The 23,107-nt window shown below is 43.2% G+C and overlaps 1 protein-coding gene across 1 annotated transcript; it reads left to right on the top strand.

Annotated features, from left to right (window-relative positions):
* The first annotated feature begins 420 nt into the window (after positions 1 to 420).
* Positions 421 to 22,335, top strand: ALDH9A1 (aldehyde dehydrogenase 9 family member A1). The gene is made up of 11 exons (XM_074349743.1): positions 421 to 618; positions 2,436 to 2,581; positions 8,551 to 8,680; positions 9,431 to 9,565; positions 10,520 to 10,716; positions 11,531 to 11,671; positions 13,649 to 13,837; positions 14,068 to 14,155; positions 17,090 to 17,231; positions 19,695 to 19,807; positions 21,579 to 22,335. The coding sequence occupies exons 1-11, from the start codon at positions 438 to 440 to the stop codon at positions 21,671 to 21,673; spliced, it is 1,557 nt and encodes a 518-aa protein (XP_074205844.1). The 5' UTR covers positions 421 to 437; the 3' UTR covers positions 21,674 to 22,335.
* The last annotated feature ends 772 nt before the right edge of the window (positions 22,336 to 23,107 follow it).

Genomic DNA, 23,107 nt, shown 5'->3' with positions numbered 1-23,107 from the left:
CCCCTTGGTCTTTACAATAACTTTTAAAACGTATTATTATACAGATAAAGAAACAGTCTTGGGAGTGAAGTAATCGCTAAAGTATAATTCCTAGCACTCCAACTTTCCGCTTCCTTTAGGCGGAAGGATCAAGAGTAGGATCCTTGGCTAATTACAGGCAGTGATGTACCCGAAAATTCTTGCAAATTACTAAATATTGATCTGGAAGAGAGAGATAAAACGCGCGCGCACGTGTGTGTGCGTGTGCGCAAGACTCTGGTGTGTCGCCCGTCCTTCCGGTTAAGGGGCCTCCAGGGGGCCCTCCCGCGGCCCCGCCCCATCCTCCCCGCGGCCCCTCCCACCCGCTGCCCCGCTCCCACCACAGGTCCCGCCCCCTACCCTCGGCCCCGCCCCTCCCCGCCGCCCTCAACATCCGTCCCCGCGCTGCGCCCGCCCCCATGTTTCTCGGAGCAGTCAGGGCGGCGCGCTCTCTGCTTCTCCGCGCTCTCGGGCCTGCTCCGGTCGCCACCATGAGCACTGGCACTTTTGTCGTGTCGCAGCCGCTTAATTACCGCGGCGGGGCCCGCGTGGATCCGGCGGACGCCTCCGGCACCGAGAAGGCGTTCGAGCCAGCAACGGGTAACGCGACGGGGACCCGGCGGCAGGCCGCGGGCGGTGGGGCGGGGGCCGCGGTTGGGGTGAGGCTCGGGCGCGGGGGGACGCCCCGCCGCCGCAGCGGTGCACCTATTTTACCGCCCTCAACCTTCATTTAGTGCGTTCAGCAGACGCTTATTGAACGGGGGCAGGTGGCCGTGTAGACTGTAAAGTTGTTTGTGTAGGCAGCTAACGGTGCTCTGCAAACACGAATGCAGCGGGACCGGGAGGGAAGGGAGTCGTAGGAACCTGAAAAAGCTGGCGAATTGCGTGGTGGCGTCTGAAGTACTTTTACAACGGCCTGAACGGAGAGTCCACAAAGCCCAATGTGTGAGGTTCTGTTGTTGTTATTACTGATTTTTAAAGCTAGGACTGCAGTAAGGTCTTCAACCGTGCACGTAGAAGAGTTCTAAGAAGGACGGGGGTGAAAAGAAACACTTGTGCCAAAATGGAGGAGCGCGCCCAGATGATCCTAATGAGCGTGAATGAGGACTTTGTTACCAGCCCCTGGTGTTAAAGTATTTCTAGACACGAATCAGAACAGGGGGAGGGAAGAAAATTCCTGCCTTTATCCAGTGCTTAATGTGTGCCAAGCTCTGGGTCTGCCCTGGGAACTCAGAAGATCACGAAGCAAATGAGGAAAAGGTTTTTTGTTTTGTTTTTGTTTTATGTTTATTTTGCTGAACTTTAATGCAGTATTTGTGGGGGAGGAAAATGTAAATTGTTGTGCAAGCCAGAATGGCGTGTAGCCAAAGGGATAAAACGGGATTGCAAGGGACTGGAGAATTTAGGTTTGACCAATTGCACTAAATCACAGAGCAGCGACTTTTCAGGGCAGGAAGGGGTCACAGGCATGATCAGGCTCTCCTTTAGGTAGGAGGAAACAGCTCTTGACCCCCCCCCCCTCCGATATTGATACAAAAGAAAAAAACACTGCCCTTTATTTTAATTGCCTGCAGTGTGCGGACCTTAGCCACTGCCTCTACCAATTAGCTATTCAAACTTGAAACAGAAATTGCAGGTTTGTGAAATCTCTGGAAAAAGCCGTTTCACATGTTCTTGTGGGAGGGGAAAAGAAACTGCTGACTTGTTATTTTAGAGAATTCTTGTTGGTAGAGTCAGTCACAACCCTTGGGATTAAGGTCTAGAAAAACATCATTTCATATTTTGCCTGGGATAGAGAATAACAGTGAAGTAAAAAAAAAAGGAGTAAAAAAAAAAGGAGGTTGGGTTTTTTCCTATGTTGGAGAAAAAAAAATTCTTGCTTTTTGAACTGTTTTTTCTTGATGTTCTGTTTATTAACCATACTCATCAAATACTACTAGTATTATATGACTTGTATAGAAGAAAAGCCAATGATTTAAAATCAGTTCATAACCCAGGAGACAGAGCACTTCAACTTTGGTTTTGCAAGATCAGTGAGATTCTCAAACATTGTTAAGGAGAATTGTGAAATAACTGATAGAAGTTAATGTCAGTAAACTCAACTAGAGGTTTGCCCAATTGAGGACATGCCCATAGTTCTTGGTGTGTTAGGCAAGGGACGCACGGTCTCTGTAATTCTGTAAGGTGGTTAAGTTCATTTTTCTGGAGGGAAGCCTGCAACTTTGATTAGATTCTTAAAAGGGCCAGTGACCCCCTAAAAAGAGTTCAGAACTGCTGGTGCAGGGGTGGTCACTAGTTCAAAAGTTCAAACCCTTCTTAAGAAGTGGATCACTAAAAGGAAAATTGGATACACAGTACTTTTAAAAAAATGTGTGGCAACCATTTGCAATAACACCGACTTTCCCCTGTATTCATAGGCCGAGTGATAGCTACTTTCACATGTTCAGGAGAAAAGGAAGTAAATTTGGCTGTTCAGGATGCAAAGGCTGCCTTTAAAATATGGAGTAAAAAATCTGGCATGGAGCGTGGCCGAATCCTTTTGGAGGCTGCCAGGATAATAAGGGTATGTTTTAATGTACTCTCTTCCAGAGAAGTCCTCTTGCATTGCTCTGCAAGTTCTTTCTGATGATTTGCAGTTAGACTTGGATGCGCTACTAGGTTCTACCTTTATAACAAAATTGAGAAACATTTCCATATGCTCACCTTGGCATGTACGGCAAGCTTTCACTCGGTAATTCCCTTCTGGCTCTTGGCTCCTTGTAACATCTCCCTTGAAAGGTTTTCTTTTCCTTCTTTGTTGGAGCGGTAAGGTATTCTTTAGAGCCTGCCTCTTTTCCATTTTAACCCTGTGGACTTGTTTCTTTTTACTTTTTCCTCTGATGACTCTTAAAATTCACGTTTCTTTTTTGTTTCTGGTTTTTTTGTTTGTTTGTTTTTTTAAAGTTGAGTTTTCTTTTTTCTGGTTTATTTTCTACTATAATTGCCTGGGAAGATTTCATAGATTCATAGATGCTCCCATCTGAGAATGCAAAGTTCAGCTTTTTTACAGTCTTAAAAAGCAAAATTACTAGATGCTCATTACAGAAAATTAGAAAATTCAGAGACTATACCCCAAAATTTGAATCAAGGATATCTCTCAGTGATAGGACTGTGGTGGTTTTTTCCTCAATGTGTTACATCGGAAACAGGGTGGGAGAGTTCCTCTACTTGCAAGATTTTATGTGTATCCTGACAAGCGACAGGAGGCTTTCTGGATTAGGGAAAGTGACAGTTTATTACAGCGAAATGCAGCAGCCAGAGCAATACGTTAGCACTAGTTTTCTGAGCTCCAGTCCCCTTGGGGTGATGCCGTGAGAGCCAGATGTTACCCTGTTGCACACAGTGGGCTGCACCACAGGAGAGGAGCCCTAAAATTGGGCTGCTGGCACATCTGCCCGTCCTCTCCTCTGGAGAGAGACAGGTTCCTCATTAAACAGATCTCCAGGGTTAAGGGGACACCTTCCGGTGTCACCAGATTTATTACCTTGGTATGTAAGCAGATGTCTCCAGGAACCAGAAGTAGAGAACTTTGTATCTCCACATCTCTCCCGAGACTTCTGTCTTTAGGGAGACACTGTCTCTGCCTTCCAAGGCCTTTGCTTTTCAGTCAGCTTGCTAGTGTCCTTTGCTCAGAAAGCCTGATGCAGTAATGTCAGAACACTCAGGGAGAGTTTTTTCCCAACAAAATATTTTCTGCTATTAAAATTTATTTTTAATTTGATAAACCAAAAGTGGTAACTCAAAGCTGATAATTTATTATTCTGATTTGTCCCTCACTTTTTCCTTATGCATGAGCATTTAGGGTTCTTATGTCTTCCCAAGAATTGGCTCATTTAGGGGGTGGGTATAGCTCAGTGGTAGGGTGCATGCTTAGCATGCACAAGGTCCTGGGTTCAATCCCCAGTACCTCCATTAAAAAAAAAAGACTTAAAAAAAAAAAAAAGACAAAAAACTAATAATAAGTAAATAAAAATTTTAAAAAAGAAGCAAAAAAAGAATTGGCTCATTTATCATTATAAAATGACTTTTTTCCCTTTATCCTTAACATGCTCATGTTTTCTTCTGCCTTTTGGAACACGTGACTGTAGTTAGGATAACATTCAACATCCTTGTCTCCTGATTCTGTCATCTGTCATTTTCTGATCTGTTCCTGTTGACTGGTTTTCCCTCCTGGTTGGGTGTTTATATAACGTTCCTTTGTTTTGTATGCCTAATAATTTGTTATCACCAGATATTGTGAATTTTATGTTGTCGGATGCTGAATATTCTTGTACTTAAAAAAATACTGAAGAGCTTTGTTTTGGGACACAATGAAGTTACTTGGAATCAGTTTAACCTTTGCAAGGCTTGCTTTTATCCTTTGTTAGGTGTGGCCAGAGCAGCTCATTTTGCCCCACTGCCGAGTACCCTTCTGAACACCTGGCCTGATGCTCCGTGTGTTAGTGAGGTTTTACTCCCCCCGGCTGGTAGGAACATGAACTACTTCTGGCCCTGTGTGAGTTCTGGGGATTTTTTCACCTTCTCAGTTTTTTCCCCAGCCTTGGGTGGTTTCCTCACTCTCATCAGTTCTCAGGTGAAGACTTAGGGGGACTCTGCAGATTTCTGGGGTCGTCCTTCTGTGCAGCTCTTTTCTCTGCCATCCTCAGACTGCAGACTGTAGCCATCACAGACTCCCCGAGCTCCCAACCTGTCTCCTCAACGCAGAGTATCTGTCCCCAGGCCCCTCCTCCTGGCGCTGTGATGGAGAGCTCTCCCCAGGCAGCGGGCAGGAGCAGGTGCAGGACTCATCTCATTTGTTTCTCTTTCTCGGGGTCACTGTCGTGAGCTGCCTGATGCCCAGTATCTGAAAGTTGTTGTACGTGTATCTTAATTGGTGTTTTTAGTTGCTTACGACGGAGTCTAAGTCTGGTTCCTGTTACTCCACCGGAGCCAGAGGCCTCCTGACTCCTAGTGAAATGAACGTGTTTTGGTATGTTTGTGAGTCTTATGTTCCCCCTTTCACAGTGAATCTTTGGTGCTTTTTACCGGATCATAAATCTTACTGGTAGGCTCTAGTCATTTCTCAGTTGGAGTCTCCTAATGAAAGTAGCTGTTACTTGGCTTAAAAGAAGAGAGAAAATGTTATTTGAAACTATGGTAACACCATTTACGTGCAGGAACGATCGTGTGTGTGGATTATGCACTTGCCTCCAGCCCTACCTGGGTGAGGTGGTCATCCTCGTGCCCCCTGAGGGTTTGCCTGGAAGTGCACCTCTGATCCTGGCCCTCCCCTTCCATTACAAGGCCGTCAGGCCCTTCAGGACCAACCCTCGTCTCCACCTCATCTCCTCCCCTCTTCACCCCGTGAGCCCCAGCTGTGCACTGCTGGCCCTTCTTCCTCTGCCACGTGCGTGCTCACGTCCCCTGCCCTCGTACCGCCGGGATGCTGTGCTCCTGTGACGGCTTCTCCATGTTGGCCACCCTGGAAGACTTCTCCGCACCTTCCTAGGCTGAGTTTGGGGCTGTGCCTGTCTTCTGCCCCTTGGACTTAACGTCTGTAGCGTTTGGTCAGCTGCATTGTTATGATTGGTTTATTGCTTTCTTTCCCCCTGAGACTCTTCAGGTCCCTGAGCAAATGGCCTCCCTCTCTCTCTTGCTTCCTCCTTCCCTCTCTCCCTTTTCTTCCTTTTTGAAATCTCTATTATGTTGGGTGTGAGCCTTAGACTATAACTGATGACCTTTCACCTTTGCCTCCCGTGGGCACTCCCCCCCCCCCCGAGGTAGAAAGGGAAAAATGGTTGGATATAAGGAGAATGTATAGCACACACCAGGATGGTGGGGGGACCAGAGTGAAGGATCCCCAAACTGGCTGAGAAGTATTAAAGGTGCTTTTCATACATAATTGTATTTAATTGTCAAAAACATCCTGGAATGTTGCGGTTATTTTACTTGTTACTAGTTGACAGGTGAGGCAGCAAACCCGGAAAGACCGGCTCAAGGTGGTGTCACTAGGCAGTGTGAGAGCTGGTCTGTTAGGCTGCAAAGCCTGCAACAGTTTTGCTCAGCTCCTCCCCTTGAAGCAAGGGGAGGGGGGCAGTTTAGTGGGGGTGGGGGTTTGCTCGCGTGGCTCTCTTATAAAAGCTGGACGCAGGGCCTGCTGAGGGTGTTGTCTGTGAAGGAGAAAGGTGGGGCTCCTGCCCTTTGCCTCTGCCTTCTTCCCAGTGGTCCCCTGGTCAGGTCTCGGGTGAAGCAGGGTGGTGGAGGGGAGGATGGGGTGGATACAAAGCACGCGTTTCCCAAGAAATACTTGCTCGTTGTCGTGGTGGACAGTTCTGTTTTGTGATGGCTCTTGTAGTAGAAGGGGCAGGAAACTTGCATTGTTTTCACCTTCTCTCTGCCCTTCTTATTGCACGAGGGTCAAACATCCCATTTCCTTGTAAGCAGTATCAGCTATCGGTAGATACCCACTTGGACTCCTTGGTAGTTTTCGTCAAAGATTTTTTTTCGGATGGTCTCTGTAAGGTGTGTCAAAAGATCTCATCATGGCCTTTTAGAAATAACCTTTTCTGTGAAAGTAGAGAATGCTGGAATAAGACAGGAAAAATCTCAGAAGGCCAGCCAGTAAACTGAATTTTCTCTTTGAGGTGAAACTTTCAAACAGTCCTTAAAGCGAATTGCTTGTTCATTGTTTACCAAAAAAAAAAAAAAAAAAAAAAAAGGATAAGAAAGAAAAAATCTTACGAGAATAAAACTTCCTTTCTCAGTAATATTCTAAGGCTTTTCATCCATAGTCACAGGTTACTTCCTGTCTGTTCACGCTTGTGTTAACGTGGAAGCCAGCAGCATTTCACTTTGCCAGTTTAATGTTTCTTCACGGGTTTGAAATGTAATGTACTGATTCATCAGTGCATTCATGCCGAGTAGTGAACCGGTACCTACTTCCTCTTTAGGGCCTGGTTGCCCTCTTACATTCTACAAATGAAGTTGAAGTCACTTACAGTTAACGATGCCTTTTAAAGCATGTTTCACGTTAATCATGTGCAGCAGATCCAAGACAGGGGGATAATTTGTACCTAGTTTCAGAACTGATGCTTGCTGTCCTCCTGGGTATCCTCCTTCCAGTATTAGTAACTGGAAAACGAGTTAATTGTTAAAAAGTTGTTTTGGTGAGTATAGAATCAGGGGAAGAAAGGGTGCATTGTTGGTTTAAAAGGTAGTTTAATTCAGACCATGTCTGAATGTGAACAGATTATTTTTTGTGAAGGAATGTGTCTATTCAGTAATTGCAAAATTAATTTAGAACTTACTAACTTCCCTTTTCATAAGTGAGCTCCTTGAGGGCAGAGACTGGATCTATCCTTTTTTCCTTAGTAATGAATGTGGAATGAATGAGTCAAAGCACCTTATCCCGCTGATCTTTGTAGAAATAGAACACGTCCAGATATCACTACCAAACTGTCCCTTCCCGTATTTCATACTGATTTCCATATTCCTCCTTCCATCTTTTCTGAGATTTGTACTGTGGGTAGATACTCGTGTTAATTTCTGTTGCCTTTTTTTTTTTTGCTTCTGGTCAGCCTTTCTGATTATCAGTTTTAGTAAGAATCCTTCTTCATGTCAGTTGTTTGATTTGTCTTTTATGTATGTTCAGATTTTGACTCTATCGTTTATTTTAAATTAGACCCATAATAGTAAATATTTCTTTACATATTTAAATTTTTCATCTTCTTTGGGGGGTAAAAAGAGCATTACTTAGCTTTTCTTTTTAGATCTAATTTCCTAAACCTTTTCTTTCATCCCTGGGCCATCTCTAGCACCTCTAAGTTGTGTAAGCTACAACCGGAAACAGTATTTGAAAAGAGAATTGAGGGGAGGGTTTAGCTCCGTGGTAGAGCGCATGCTTAGCATGCATGAGGTCCTGGGTTCAATCCCCAGGACCTCCTCTAAAAGGGAAATAAACCTAATCCCCCCACCAAAATAAAATAATTAAATAATACAAAAATAATTAAATAAAAAAAAAAGAGAATTGATGAGTACTGAGTATCAGAAAATAATTATCTTACGATTTTAAGATGCTGCTTTTCTTTGGGTGAATTCAAGCCATGTGCATGTATATCCTTTTAAATGTCCATTGTGTGTTGGCTATTTTGTATAATTTTCCTAAGGACTGTACTCTTTTACTCTATACACGCAAACACATGCATACGTATCTATACATATTTATACAGGCATACATATATAATATTTCTCAAAACATCCCTTTTCTAACTGATCTTGAAATGAGGTATTGATCTTGAATCTGTGACAGTTAAGTTGAGGGGAAGAGTACAGCTGCTTCTTAGCAATAAGCCTTTCTCTCTCTTCCAGATGTCACACTGCCATTCCTTTCATTTTCACTGAAAGTGCAAGCTGTTCCCATTTTTAAAAATTGGGCAGTGAATTCTGCTCTAAGTGTCGAATATGTGGAGGTGTGTGGTAACACGTCTTAAATCTGCTCTTCTGTTCTCCCCAAAGGAGCGGAAGGATGAAATCGCCATCATGGAGACCATCAACAACGGCAAGTCCATCTTTGAGGCCCGCTGGGACATCGACACCTCCTGGCAGTGCCTGGAGTACTATGCAGGCTTGGCTGCGTCCATGGCCGGTAAGCCCTTGCCTGGCTTTCCGTGCTTGGCTGGCAAGGAGGCAGGAGAGTGGAGCCGAGTGGGGAAGGGTAAAGGTTTGGGGATTGAGATAGGCCGGGGTTAAAACCCTGGGCTCATCGCTCTCTGCTTAGGTGATCCCGGGGAATGACTTCATCTTTCCTTTTTCAAAGTGGAGATGATAAATCCTATCTTCTTGGTTATTATAAGGATTAAACGGGATGATGTACATAAAGCATCTCTCCTGGTACCTAAGTTATAGACCACGTTGTTGAAAAACCACTTCTTGCAAGAGTCGTTGAGCGCATCATATTTACTGGTTTCGCCTATTTAGCAAGCTGTTCAGGAAGTTTACACCGCTTCACGGTGGCTGGTTTAGCAGGACCCTAGAGGGCCTTGGGGAGCCAGAAGTCTGAGGTTTCAGGGTCCTCAGACTCTTCAGCTGCCAAGTGTTTCCCCATTTCTCTTTCATTTCCTCCTCTAAGTTATCTAGTGAATGCCCAGGAAATTTTTAGAGAATTATATTAAATTGAATGAATGTGAATTTGAAGGTTAGATGGCAGTCTTTATGCAGAGAGTACGCAGAAGCAGTGTACCAAGGGCTAGGATATGAACAAAGGGGTGGAGGCAGGGCGAGCCGGGCGTGCTGGGAGCCGTGAGGGGGCTGGTCTGGCTGGGCAGGGTGCGTCCAGGGGCCAGGCAGGTCTTAGGACAAGCGGACTGCATCCTCTTCCCCTTTGCTTCCCCCACAGGCGAGCATATCCAGCTCCCAGGCGGCTCCTTCGGTTACACGAGAAGAGAACCACTTGGGGTGTGTGTGGGGATAGGAGCCTGGAACTACCCCTTTCAGATCGCCTGCTGGAAGTCGGCTCCAGCTTTGGCTTGTGGTAAGAGTGCATCGTTCCTCCACCTGTGAGCCCCCCTCTCAGAGGACACGGTTTTTCCCCTGCCCTGCCTCTTAGGGAGCTTCTGCATTAGGTAGACAGATGGTGTCTATGTTATTCTCATTTTTATTTAATTTATTTTTGTTTATGGAAAGGAAGAAAGTTAATTCTGGTCTTGGGGGTCTTTTTTTTTTTTTTTTTTTTTTTTAAACTGTCAAATGAATTAGATTTGTGTTACTTGTGAGTTCTCTTCCTTTCTGGTCAAGAATCCTGGGCCTGGATTTCTGTATAGAGGAACCCTTAGGAGCATGACTTCATTTAGGAAGCAGAAGATAAACTTCCATCTTCATTTGTGTCTTAAGAGAAATGATAAACCAGGCTTCCATCAGAGAAGCTTTGGCTGATTGACAAAAAGTTTTCTCACACAGTTTAAATAGAAGAATCTGTGGGAAAAGAAGACATTCTATTGTAGCGAAAACTGTCTGGTTAGAAAAGCATTACTATTAGGACATTGTGTTGAAAGGTAGCTTTTTTCCTGTTGTTCTTTCTGCCTGTTCCTGTGTGAGAGAGGAGAAACGGAACTGAAGTATGAGCTCTGGGGACTCGCATCAACTTAACTAACCTTTCCGGTCTTCGGTTTCAACTTTTGCAAAATAGGACTCATCATAGCTTCTTCACACTGCTGTTGCAAGCGTTAAATGAGATAATACATGAGAAAGGGTCTAGCCATGCAAGTGTAAGGTATTACTGGTTGAGACTGCAAGTGTGTGCTTTGGGTTCTGTTTAATGAGAGAAAACAAAGTGGGAAGGACAAGATGTGTTTACTTACGAGTAACATTTTTGGCTCAGCATTTGAGGGGAAACAGGAAGCCGAGTTGTTGACTTGTCCTCCAGCCCCCTCCTCAGAGGATCCTCAGTCTCAAAGTGTCTTTCTCTGTCTGTGCCTCGGTGACGCAGGTAACGCCATGATCTTTAAACCGTCTCCCTTCACGCCTGTGTCTGTATTGCTGCTGGCCGAAATCTACACTGAGGCTGGCGCGCCCCCTGGGCTCTTCAATGTGGTGCAAGGAGGGGCCGCCACAGGCCAGCTTCTGTGTCAGCATCGAGATGTGGCCAAAGTCTCCTTCACCGGCAGTGTGCCCACCGGCTCAAAGGTGAAGCTAGAACCAGAGTAGGTGAACACAGATGCCATGCGGATATGGCCCTGTCAGCCCTCCCCAGGCTGCATGTTGGAGGCTTGGCCTCTGATTTTACCTAGCTTGTGTTGGGAGGGAGGCTGGAGGTATTTTGGACCAATGTCTGAGGGAAGGAGGCACATGCAGGGTGATGAGAACAGCCCGCTGGTGGCAGGCCCAGTGGGGACGGGAGTCGCCTTCTCCTGCCTGTGTCTCAGGGGCAGGCCTTGGGCTGTTACTTGTGTTCTTTTGTGACTTACGTCATATGTAGCAGCCACCTCCGAAGGAAGAGCATTTTCTCAGTTTATTTCATTTTATTTATTTATTTATTTAAACGGAAGTATAGTCAATTACAATGTGTTAATTTCTGGTGTACAGCAGTTTCCCCGTCATACGTATACATACATATATTCGTTTTCATATTTTTTTTCATTAAAAGTTTTCTCAGTTTATTTCAGATTCATTGTTTTAACCTTAATTTGTGCTCTGAGCCCTGTCAGCCTTGAGCACAGTAACAGTGAAACAGAAGAATTTCTGCCCCCAGCAGTCAGGTGAATCAACAGTATTTTTAAATGAACGCCCCTCTTCAGCACATCAGGTGCAGTTCTGTGGGTTCCCTTCAGTGTTCTGGAAAAACATGTTTCAAGTAGCCGAAGGACAAAATATATTGAGAAGAACAAGGTGGCCAGACATGCATGGTTCAGAATGACTTCAGAGGTTCAGGGTCTCATTAACCTAGCACGTAATCCTACTGGCGTTCAACTTCTGAATGCTCTTGTCCTTGTTCTGTAAGATCATGGAGATGTCAGCCAAAGGAATCAAACCTGTTACCTTGGAACTTGGAGGCAAATCTCCCCTGATCATCTTCTCAGACTGTGATATGGAGAATGCCGTGAAGGGGGCGCTGATGGCCAATTTCCTCACACAAGGCGAGGTGTGTACCTGTCCCTGGAAAAGGCTTAAAAGGAATCTCCACCCCTTGATCTCACAGCATGTTTTTAAGCTTGTTGTTTTGAAATAACTTCAGACTTACAGAAGAGTTGCACAAACTTTACAAAGAATTCCTACGTACCTTTGAACTAGTTTCCTCAAATGCTTGCATTTTATCACATTTGTTTTACTGTTCTGTTTGTCTATACATACATACGCATATGATTACTTTTTTCCTAAACTGTTTGGAAGCTGCAGACAGTCCCTAACCTCTGCGTATTCTTAAAAAAAAAAAAAAAGTGCATTTTCTTAAATAAGCACAATGTACTTGTAACATTAATAACTGGATATTAATGTAGTGCTGTTAGTCAATCTATAGCCCTTACTCAGAACTTGCCATTTGTTTGACTAATATCCTTTTAGCAAAAGAAAACAAATTTTTTTTTTTTTGCTGGTCCAGGGTATAATCCAGGAAGATGCATTGCATTTAGTTGTCATGTCTCTTTAATCTCATTTCATCTGCAACGGTTTTAAAGGCATTCTTACCTTTCAGGACCGTGATATTTTTGAAGAGTACCAGCCATTTATTTTGTGAAATGTCCCTCATTTGGGTGGTTTTTTTTTTTTTTTTTTAAGTTAGATTCAGGTTATATATTTTTGGCAAAAAAACACCACAAAAATGATGTTTTCCATGTTTTTCATCATTGCATGTTTTCCAGTGGTGGTGCTGGCTTTGATCACTTGCTTGAGGTGGGTCTTTAAAGTTCCTGATTCTTCCTTTGTGGTTAATAAGTATCTTGTAGGAGATAAAGTGAGACTGTTCTTCATCAGACTTTGACCCACTGTTGTTAGCACCCTCTGATGTTTGCTGGAAATGTTTTTTTCTATTGGTCACCAAATGGTGATTTTTCAATTCTATTTTTTTCCCTATGTTTACTTAAGAAAGAACTTTCTCTTCTCCCTTGTTTGCTTTTCTTTCGTTTACTTATATCAACATGGACCCATGGATTCTTACCTCATTCTGTGGGTTATGACCCATTACTATTATTATCTATTTTGATGATCAAATAATTGCAGATTCTGCTGGTGGGAGCCACTATCTGGGACTTTTTGATATGTCCTCATTATTCTTTGACTCTAACACTTTTTTACTGCCTGGCACATCATGGTGTCCCAGACACATCTTGTGCTTTGCTGGCAGAGCTCTAAAGCCAGCCATTTGTCTACGGATGCTTGGTTCCATTTAGTGGTAAATGGTATTTAGAAACCAAGATCTGGATGCCAGGTGTACCCATTTCTACTGGGGTATCATTGCTTGTGGGTCTTCTCAGAAGCCAAAACTAGGAAATACACTTTTGGCATCTGTGTATGTATGTATATGCACACATCCATGTTTGTACCCATCTGTATTAATGATTACAAGTTTTTACAGATATTTCCAATAGTTCCAATACTGCGAGGTTTATTTTAGCCTCTTCCCTTCCATATTTATAATTTCCTTCTCTGACAGTGAGACATTGGGCTTCCATTATTCATAATACATGTAATTGCTCAGTCCTAGAATATGCTATAATAGTTTCAGATTTGTGAACCTATACTACTGTGAAAAATAAACCTTCTACCAAGAGTTCAACATTTTTCAGTTCTTTTTGTCATTAGCCTGAGGATGTAGTTAAAATTCTGTGTTCTAAAGTTGACGGGTCATTTCTTCCTTCACTCACCCACTGTGAGTCAGATGGATCTATTAATTGCCTTAAGGGAATTTAAACAAAAACAAAGATGGAACTTTTATCTCAAAGGGCAGATAGTTTGTGGGTGGGGTAGTTACATGTGTGATCCTGTTCAGTTTGGTGATAGTTTTTAGAAATGGAGCTAACCTTTAAAGAAAGTATACTGTCTCTTAAATTTAAAGCTGTTATATTTCTTTTTCCTTTTCCTTTTTTCCCCCTTACCTACATATAAATTTGTGTCTGTTGTTTAGGTGTGTTGTAATGGTACAAGGGTATTTGTGCAGAAGGATATTCTTGATAAATTTACAGAGGAAGTGGTGAAACAGACCCAAAGGATAAAAATTGGAGATCCCCTTCTGGAAGATACAAGGATGGGTCCTCTGATCAACCGGCCACATCTGGAGCGAGTCCTTGGGTTTGTTAAAGTGGCAAAGGAGCAGGTGAGAAACGAATGGAGATGAGATGATGAGGGGGAGGGTGATTACCCCTGGGTTGCTTGCTGTGCGCCCCTTTCCTGTGGTCCTGTCCGTTTGGGAGCCGTGTTCTGCTTTGTACCTGCAGTGGAGTGACTAGGTGTGCATTTGTTGAGGACGTAGGTAACATTTTGGGAATGCATATTGGGGTTGTACGTTTAACATAAAATACACATTCTTTTTTTCTTTTTTGTCAGGGTGCTAAAGTGTTATGTGGTGGAGACCTGTATGTACCTGAAGATCCCAAATTAAAGGAGGGGTATTACATGAGACCCTGTGTGTTAAGTATGCATCTTCTTACTCGCGTTTAGAAAATTTGAATTAAATGTCAGATAGAAAAGAATGTTTATAAACTATGTATATGGTGTAAGGCAAGGGTTAGCAAACTCTGTCCCCACTACTCATATTTAAGAAGTAGACGTTCTCCATTACCTTTGAAGGCTCCTGTCCCCTCCTCTTGGACGATGGTCTCAATTAGTTTACCTGGGACTTTCTGAGTCTACACCTGTTGTTCTGGAAGTGAGGAGCTCAAAAAAAATGAAAGTGCATGTTTGATTAAAAATTAAATAATGAATTTCATTTCTCAAGAAAGTTGGTGAAGAATGTTTTTCTGCGAACTACAGGTCATCAATATAATAAAACCAATTTGTCAGACGATATGTTAATATTTTAAACATTACATGATATAGTGATTTTTAGCATTTTCGTTCAATCTTAAAACTCTCCTGGTTTGGACAGTCAAGTGTGTGGTCATCCCACTGCCCCCACACCACTGTCCTTCCCTCCTGCCGGGTGACCCTGTGGTGGATGGTGGTGGCGCCATGTACTTTTCTCTGTCACTTTATGTTTGTTAGTACCTCCTATAAAATATTGTTAGTTTTTGTGGCTTTAAAAAAAACTATATATAGGTGGAATTATGTTGTATAATTCCTTATACCTTATCTTGAAGATCGATTCAGCTGATTTTTGTCTCTGAAATGGAGAGTGGTGTCACTTTTCAACACTTAATATTTGATGCAGGTTAACCTTTAGCCCTTGCCAGAGAAAGACTCACTGAGGTTTAAAGGCTGTGAATTTAGCGTCCATGCCATGGATTAGCTTGTGGTTATTAAGAAGGAAAGCTCATGATATGTTTTTAAATAGAAAATATAGATTAAACAGTAGCGTGTATGGTATTACCCCAGATCTATTAAAAACCACGTACACACGTGAGAAAAAGAAGGAACGGAGTATCTGCATCATTATATTAATAGTGGATTTCTCTGGATGCTGGGACTATGGGTGATTTTTATTATACTTTGTGGATTTCTGAATATTACAGATTTTCTACAGAGAACGTGTATTTTACAATTAGAAAAAAAAAAGTTATTTTTAAACAAGCTGTGAACCAGGCAAAGAACAGGGAGCTAATAACTAGCTTAACTTCATTCTAGCATGAAAGCCTGGATTATGGTCCCCAGATTATCACTTGGAAAATGTGTTAAAAGGGCAGATTCCTGATCCCTGCCCTAAACCCCCCAAATGTACCTCTCAGGGGCTGGGAACTTAAGATCTGCGTGTTAGTAAGTCCCCAGTTCATTTTTATACACCTTAAAGTTTGAGAATGACTCCAGAGCCTTAATCTTCAGATTCTTTTACTTGAGATTTGAGTGTTATATTTTGGGCAGAAACCTTTCCTTCTCTCATACATCAGCTGCTACTTTATCCCCTCGTCTCTTTGACTTTCCAATAGAGAACTCACTGCGCACAGGACCGTACCGTGTTATCAGCCTGCATTAAGATAAACTCTATTCTGGGACTGTTGGGTAGTGAATTGTCTTCAGTAATTAATAGTCTGGCTAATGATTTCCCTAAAAAATTATATATGGATTAGTAGTTTTTAAAGACTTGGAACGTAATAAACTATCCTTAAGTACACCTAAAATTACTTAATATATTTTTGAATATAGTTCAGGTGTCCCCAGAGTAGAGTGTCACAAACAGATGAGCAGAGTGCTGTTCTTTGTGTGCTATGCAAGCTCTGATCCACCTCTTACCCACTTTCAGAGTCCTCATCTTTGTAGATATGCAAACAGTTGGCGCTTAGCTTTGGCTGGTGGAGAGCTGGTGTTTGTAGTGCGGTTCTCAAGCTGTTTTCTGCCTCCACATGGTTTACATGTATATCACCTCTCCCCCTCCATGCAGTGATCACTGGCACTGAGGTGAGCTGTCCCTCAGCTGCAGCGCAGATAAGAGCACCACTGTCTTGAGAATCCCTGGGGTCCAGGATTGTACATCTAAATATATGAACTTCTTTAGCTATATATGCGTATTTTAAAATGTCAAGTGTGAATTTAATCATTTTAAGGAATTAGCCACTTAAAAACTTAAGTACATTTTCATATAAACATCTCTTCAAAAATTTGTTTGTTTTTATATTGTGGGGTTTTTTTCAGTTTTATTATGTAGACAGTACAGTTCGACTGCATATACACATTATATTGCATGTAAATACATATATACAATATACTGCACATTTTTTTTTAGTTTACATATATGTACTAATTATTGTTTCTAAGAACAGATTAGATCTTTAGCTTTTTAAACTTACATAGTTACCAAAGGAATAAAGCCAACTACTAAGTTTTCTTTTTTAAAAAATATTTCTAATTCTCATCATACCACAGTCATTAAGAAAATGGGGAAAAGTATAAAAAATATAAATCATGTATCACATTTTAACAGAAATTGGGACAATATATACAGTTTGTGCCTTTTCCAATGACTTTATCATGAGCATTGACTTACTGAATTTTCAGCAAAAGCATGACTTTTAGAGGCTACATAGAAGTTCATGGATGTGTCCCGCGATCACCCGGTCTGTTCTGGATGTTTAGTTTGTTACCTTCAGTTTCCACTGTTACAGGAATGTTGTGATGGAAGTCCTTGCACAGGCACCCTTGTTCACCGCGTTAGCTGTTTCCTTACGATGAATTTAAAAAAGTAGGTTTAGAATGAACACAAAGGCTATGACTCCTCAATCTATAATGTTAAGTTGTCACAAAGAAAGGATTTTCTGATCTATATTCTGATTTCTGAAGAAAGGAAATGTCACACTGAAATTTTTCTAAAGCTATGTATTTCACTGTTTACTATGAATAAGAAGTTTTAAGATGCCAGGAATAATAATTCCTTCACTGATGTTTGTTTGTTTGTTTGTTTTTTAAATAATGTTTGTAGCTAATTGCAGAGATGACATGACCTGTGTGAAAGAAGAGATCTTTGGACCAGTTATGTCCATTTTATCCTTTGACACTGAAGCTGAAGTTCTGGAAAGAGCCAACGACACCACTTTTGGACTGGCTGCTGGTGTCTTCACCAGGTAGGTGGGGAAGGACACCGAGGCAGCTTTGAAGACATGGGGTGCGGTACCTGCTTAGATATTTCATTGATCTTAACCCCTCACTGGAGTTTGTCTTCACTGCATTTTCATCCACATTTTCTGTTTGCTTCAGGTAAAGCCAGAAGATGTCAAAAGTAGCATTTTTCTGTTAGCCCTGAATGGCCACAGAACCCTATTGTTGAGTTTAAATTAAGTTATAAACTTTATTGATGAAAATTCTATCCTTTTTCTTTCATTCATTTAGTAAATGTTTAGAGTTCTGATTCTATGTAAGTGTCAGGTTAGGTGCCTATTAAAAACATACAGGTCAAAGAATTTAGAAATGTGTTGACATATAAATACTGGGCACTATTCTTCAAAAACTTAACTTGTAGTGACTTTATAACAGTCCCTAATTGGAATGCATTGTAACACATGTGGGCCTTTTTTTTCTATTGTTCTATATTTAGGGCGCTATTTCCAATTTTAACTGTTGTAAGTAATGTTGTGATTAACATCTCTGTACATAAACTTTAACCCCTATTAGAAAAGCAAAAAATGATTTGGGAGTAAAATTTCTTTGAAAATGATTGCCAATTGCTTGATTATATACAAACTCTGATTAGTCTTTGGCAACAGCAGGCTGTGTTCTAAGGGTGCTTTACACACTTGGGATATTGCTGTTTCTTTGGTGATACACAAGGTAATTTTTTTCTCTGTAGTTTTGTATTCAGGATCCTGGGGAAGAAGACCCAGTCTCTTTCGAGGATCTAATATAAGAGCTTCTCTTTGAGGGGCTTTTTTTTTTTTTTAGTAGATTTTATTTTTTAGAGCAGTTTGAGGTTCACTGCAGAACTGAGTGGAAACTACAGAGATTTCCGAAATACCCCTGCCCCCAGCACATGCGTGGCCTCCCCCATTGTCAGCATGCCCCGCCAGAGTGGAACTTGTGTTAGAATTGATGGACCTACGTGAACACATCACCTCCACCCAAGGTCCGCGGTTTACATGAGGGTTCATTCCGTGGGTTTGGACAAGTGTGTAAGGACGTGTTTCCACCATGGTGGTATCTCACAGAGCAGTTCCACCGCCCTGAACGTCCTCTCCGAGGAGCTGTTTTTTGATTTGAGGACTGAGTGGGTTAAGTCTCTTCCTCCTGCTCTGCTTAGCCACTTGACAGACAGAGAAAGGCCACAATCACAAAGGAGGGTAACTCCTATTTTTAAAAATAGCTTTCTGGGATAATTCATGTACTATACAGTTTGCCCATTTAAAGCATACTGTTCAGTAGTTTTTAGCATATTTACAGAGTTGTATGTACCACTGGCATTATAATCTAATTTTAGAACATTTTCATCATCCCAGGAACATGAGCAGTTACTCCGCATCGTCTTCTCCCCCCAAGTCCCTGGCAGCTACTAATCTACTCTCTGTCTTTATAGATTTGCCTATTTTGAATATTTTACCTAAGTGGAGTCAGACGGTGTGTGAACTTTCATGACTGGCTCTTTTCTACTACTGAGTAATATTTTACTGTGTGGATATACCAGATTTTGTTTGTTCATTCAAATAATGGTAGACATTTGGGCTGTTTCTACTCTTTGGCTGTTGTGACTAATGCTCCTATGAGCGTTTGCATGTGGTTTTCTGTGGCTGTGTGTACATTTCGTTTCTGCTGGGTATATACCCAGGAGTGGAATTGCTGGATCATATAGTAACTTTATTATGTTTAACTTTTTGAGGAACTGCTGAACTGTTTTCCACAGTGGCAGCACCATTTTGCATTCCCACCAGCAATGTGTATAAGGGTTCCAGTTTCTCCACATCCTAGTCAGCACTCGCTGTTGTGTATTCTTTTGATTTTAACCATCCTAGTGGATGTGCAGCGGTGTCTCATAGTTCTGATTTGCGCTTCTCCTAGTTGTCTTTTCACTTTCTTGATAGTCTCATTTGCAGCACACAATTTTAAAAGTTTTGATAGTTACTCTATTTTTTTCTTTATCTGTTAGCTTTGGTGTCATGTCTAAGAAGATTTTGTCTAACCCAGGGTTATGAAGATTTATTGCTGTTTGCTTCAAACAGTTTTATGATTTTCACTCTGACATTTTAGGTCAGTGAGCCATTTGAGTTAATTTTTGTGTATGGTGGAAGAAAGGGACCTTCATTCTTCTGCGTGCAGGGTATCCAGTTGTTTCAGCACTTTTTGCTGAAAACACTATTTTCCCCCATTGAATTGTTTCGGCTCCCTTGTTGCTGCTGCTGCTTTTATGCATGCTTTTGAAGGAGACTTTAACACCCAAAACCTTGTCTGTTTTGCCTGGATGGCACAAGATTTTAAAACACATTTTGAAGAAACAAGACTTTTGCAATATTTCGAGACCCTTTGAAGCAGGGGGTCTAACTTTTTCTGTTAAAGTAGTAACACGAAGTTCTGAGTAACCAGTGCATTTTTTCTCTTTGTAGGGACATCCAGCGCGCCCACAGGGTGGTGGCCGAACTTCAGGCTGGAATGTGCTTCATCAACAACTATAACGTCAGCCCCGTGGAGTTGCCCTTTGGTGGCTACAAGAAGTCAGGTGAGGAGCTGGGAATCGGGAAAGCAAACCCCTGTCTCTAGAGACGCTGGCCGCGATTCAGTCCTTACAGCCCCGGTTCCTGAACTTGTCTGTGTATCAGAATCACCTGGAAAATATGTGAATTCCTGGTCCTGCCCAGACCCACTGGATCTGTCTCTAGGGATGGAAGCCAAGGATCTTTTTTTTTTTTCCCAAAAGCTCTCCAGGAGGTTCTGAGAAAGGTTTATCTCTTCTGTAGGACTGCTTTTCCTCACAGTCTGTGATCGGTGTCAGCATAAAACCACCCCTAGACCTTCCATCGGGGTCTTTGTCATCATCCGCTGTGGAGATTTAGACTCAGTTTAGGTGAAGTGTCTCTAAAGTAATATCTCAGTATATATTAATTTGTTTTCTCTATTATGCCAAAGTATTTAAAAATCCCTTAGTCTACATTTAACAGTCAGTCATAGTCATTATTACTACACCACGTGGCATACAGGAATGTTGTCCCCAAGCCACCGCCCATTCATTTCATGTATTCAGTCATCAATCAAACGTGTTACCATAACATGGCAAATTTATAAGTCCAGTCTGTTAGGGGGAGATTTGCGGCATCAGGAACATAGCCATTACTTTGAAGTTCTTTCTTTGGCGTTGGTTGCCTATAAATATTCACTAATTTCCCATGGTCTTCTGAAAATTGGCTTGGACTTTGTAGAGGCACCTTCTTAGAGTCTGACCCCTAGTCTCCTGGCAGATACTCACGGCCATCATGGTGTTGGCAAACGTATAAACACGGGTGAGTGATGATGAGATGGTGGGTGTTTAGCTTTATTTGGTCTGTTGTTCGATATTTTCCTGGCATTCCCTAACCATACATCACTAAGGATCCTTGTGCCTGTCAGGTACCCGGAGGAGCTGTACGCGTAGGCCCCAATGCAGAGCAGGAACCCAGGCTCTGTTTTGATAATTCATAACCCTCAGTGCAGGGAAAAGTTTGGAATCTGCAGCATAGGCCTCAGTGAAATTGAATCTTTGGATCAGTGCCCATGGACATCAGTGCATGGGATGAGAGGGCCGGAAAGCTGGCCTCACGTGCCCAGCCAACTGTGTGGAGAGGATTTGGAGAGGAACAAAAGACAGAGCGAGACTACCAGGGCCTTGGTGTACGTCACCTTTTGAGTGGTGCCCCCAGAGATGTGCATTTTGGGGGACTGGGCCTTGCCCCTCGGAGGCAGCGCCCCCTTCAGTCTAGGGCAGGGGGCACACGGAAGGCTGTCCTTTTAGCACGTAACCCCATCTACTAGGGATTGGGCAGTGTCTGGACTTTGAATAACTTGAGGACCTAAGGGAGGGCAGGGTGTAAGTGGTGGGTGCTCTTACAGACTTAGTGTGAGAGAAGGTTAATCGGCCTACTGTGTACAGTTAAGTTTCAGGTTAGCACCGACTTTCAAAGGCAGCAGGTTGATAGGTGCAGAGAATGCTCTTATGCTGAATAAGAAAGTCTGAACATTTTTAGACCTTAACCCAGACTAGTAGATAGATACTGGAAGTTAAGATTCCGGCTGGTGAGAAATGAGACCTGGATATTTCCCCATCCTCGTCCCTCAAGGCCAGTGGGTCACCTTTCCCGTGTCTAGCTCCGCAGCTAATGCCTGCAGTTGAGGCCTTGATCCCGGAACCTGGGGCTCTGTGCTCCCCCCAGCCCCGTGAGCGCCCCTGCCTCTGACGGTGCCTGCGACGGGGCTGCGGCAAAGGCTTGTCTTGTCCTCACCCTTTCTCTTCCTTTCAGGGTTCGGCAGAGAGAATGGCCGTGTGACAATTGAATATTATTCACAACTAAAGACGGTGTGCGTGGAGATGGGTGACGTGGAGTCTGCCTTTTGAAAACAGGCGGTGAAGCCAGTGAGCGTGGCCGGGCTCGGAGTAATGAGGACCGGCTCTGTTGACGCAGGCGGAGCAGCCGCCTGCTGTTTAGATCCAGGACGTTGGGTGTTCAGGATTAGAGAATGGTTCAGTGTCACTCTTCATTGTTCAGTTTCCTAAGTAAAAATGTGCATAAGTGCCTTTTAGATACTAATCAAGAAATCAGTGATTTTCCGCCAGTTTCTCTGAAATCTTTGAGAGCCTCTACCATGCTTCTGGGGAAGAGGGGGAGGGGCCAGGATTATTCGTCCACAGAGTCCACCGGCTGCCAGGTTCATTCTCCAGCTTGCTTTAAAGAACCTGCTCCTTCAGGGGTTCCTGGTCGAGTCAGTTGAGGTGATTTCTGCTCCTTAACATTTTTTAAGCCATGCCCCCTTGTCATTCCATTGCGAAGACCGACAGTCAGAAGAGAGAGGGCTTGGCCAGCGGATGGGTCAGTTGGGTGTGAACACCGCCTTGCCAGAGCTAGCACTGTGCCTCCCCTCAGCGCTGTGGTGGCGGGAACCACCTCCAGTCCTTGAACTACAGCTTGTACTCATGACGGATGAGTTACCTTTTAAATGTACAGCTTACCTGGATGCTACTGCAGTATACGGAAATTAAATAAATCACACTGTCCAGCCTTTCAGTTTTCACGTGTTGAAACTAACATCTCAGGGTTCTAGGAGGGCACAGAATAGGGCTAAAATTGAGTGTTTAGGGCAGAGGGTTTGACCTTCTTTGCAGTGAGTACACACGGGCACGCTTTAGTTGCTGTACTGCACTTTTGGTGGCCGTGCAGGCTCTGAGGGTCCGTATTTCCCAGCCCCTGATGTAAGCAGTGTCTGTGTTTAAAGAGCCGTCAGATCACCGACGTCTCATGCTGTGGCAGTGGTCCTCACCTTGCCCCTTCTCTTCCTCTCAGGGGAATAATTTACATTTAATAGTGGTATTAGGGTTCTCCAGAAAAACAGAACCAATAGAATAGATTAGAAATGTACAAGAGGAGACTTTTGATAGGACACTGATCACGGAGGCTGAGAAAGCCCACGATCTGCTGTCTGCAAGCTGGAGAGCCCAGAAGGCTGGGGTGTAACTCAGTCCGCGTCCAGGCCTGAGCACCGGGAGTGCTGAAGACGGACGTCTCAGCTCAGGCAGAGGGCAAATTTGCCCTTCTTCTGCCCTTCTGCTCCGTTTGGGCCCTGACGGATTGGATGATGGCCACCCATGGTGGAGAGGGCCCTCTGCTTTACTCAGTTCACTGGTGCCAGTGCTAATGACTTCCGGAAACACCCTCACAGACAAACCAGAGATAGCGTTTTGCCAGCTGTCTGGGCACCCCCCAGCCCGTCAGGCTGGCACGTAGAATTAACCTGTTACCTTGTTCCTGGACCTGCATCTAATTACGTGTTGTGA

This window comes from Camelus bactrianus, chromosome 21 (assembly GCF_048773025.1).
Source record: "Camelus bactrianus isolate YW-2024 breed Bactrian camel chromosome 21, ASM4877302v1, whole genome shotgun sequence".
In the NCBI taxonomy this organism is placed as follows: Eukaryota; Metazoa; Chordata; class Mammalia; order Artiodactyla; family Camelidae; genus Camelus; species Camelus bactrianus.
The sequence above is the reverse complement of the archived record's forward strand: the minus strand, read 5'-3'. Positions and strand labels throughout refer to the sequence as shown.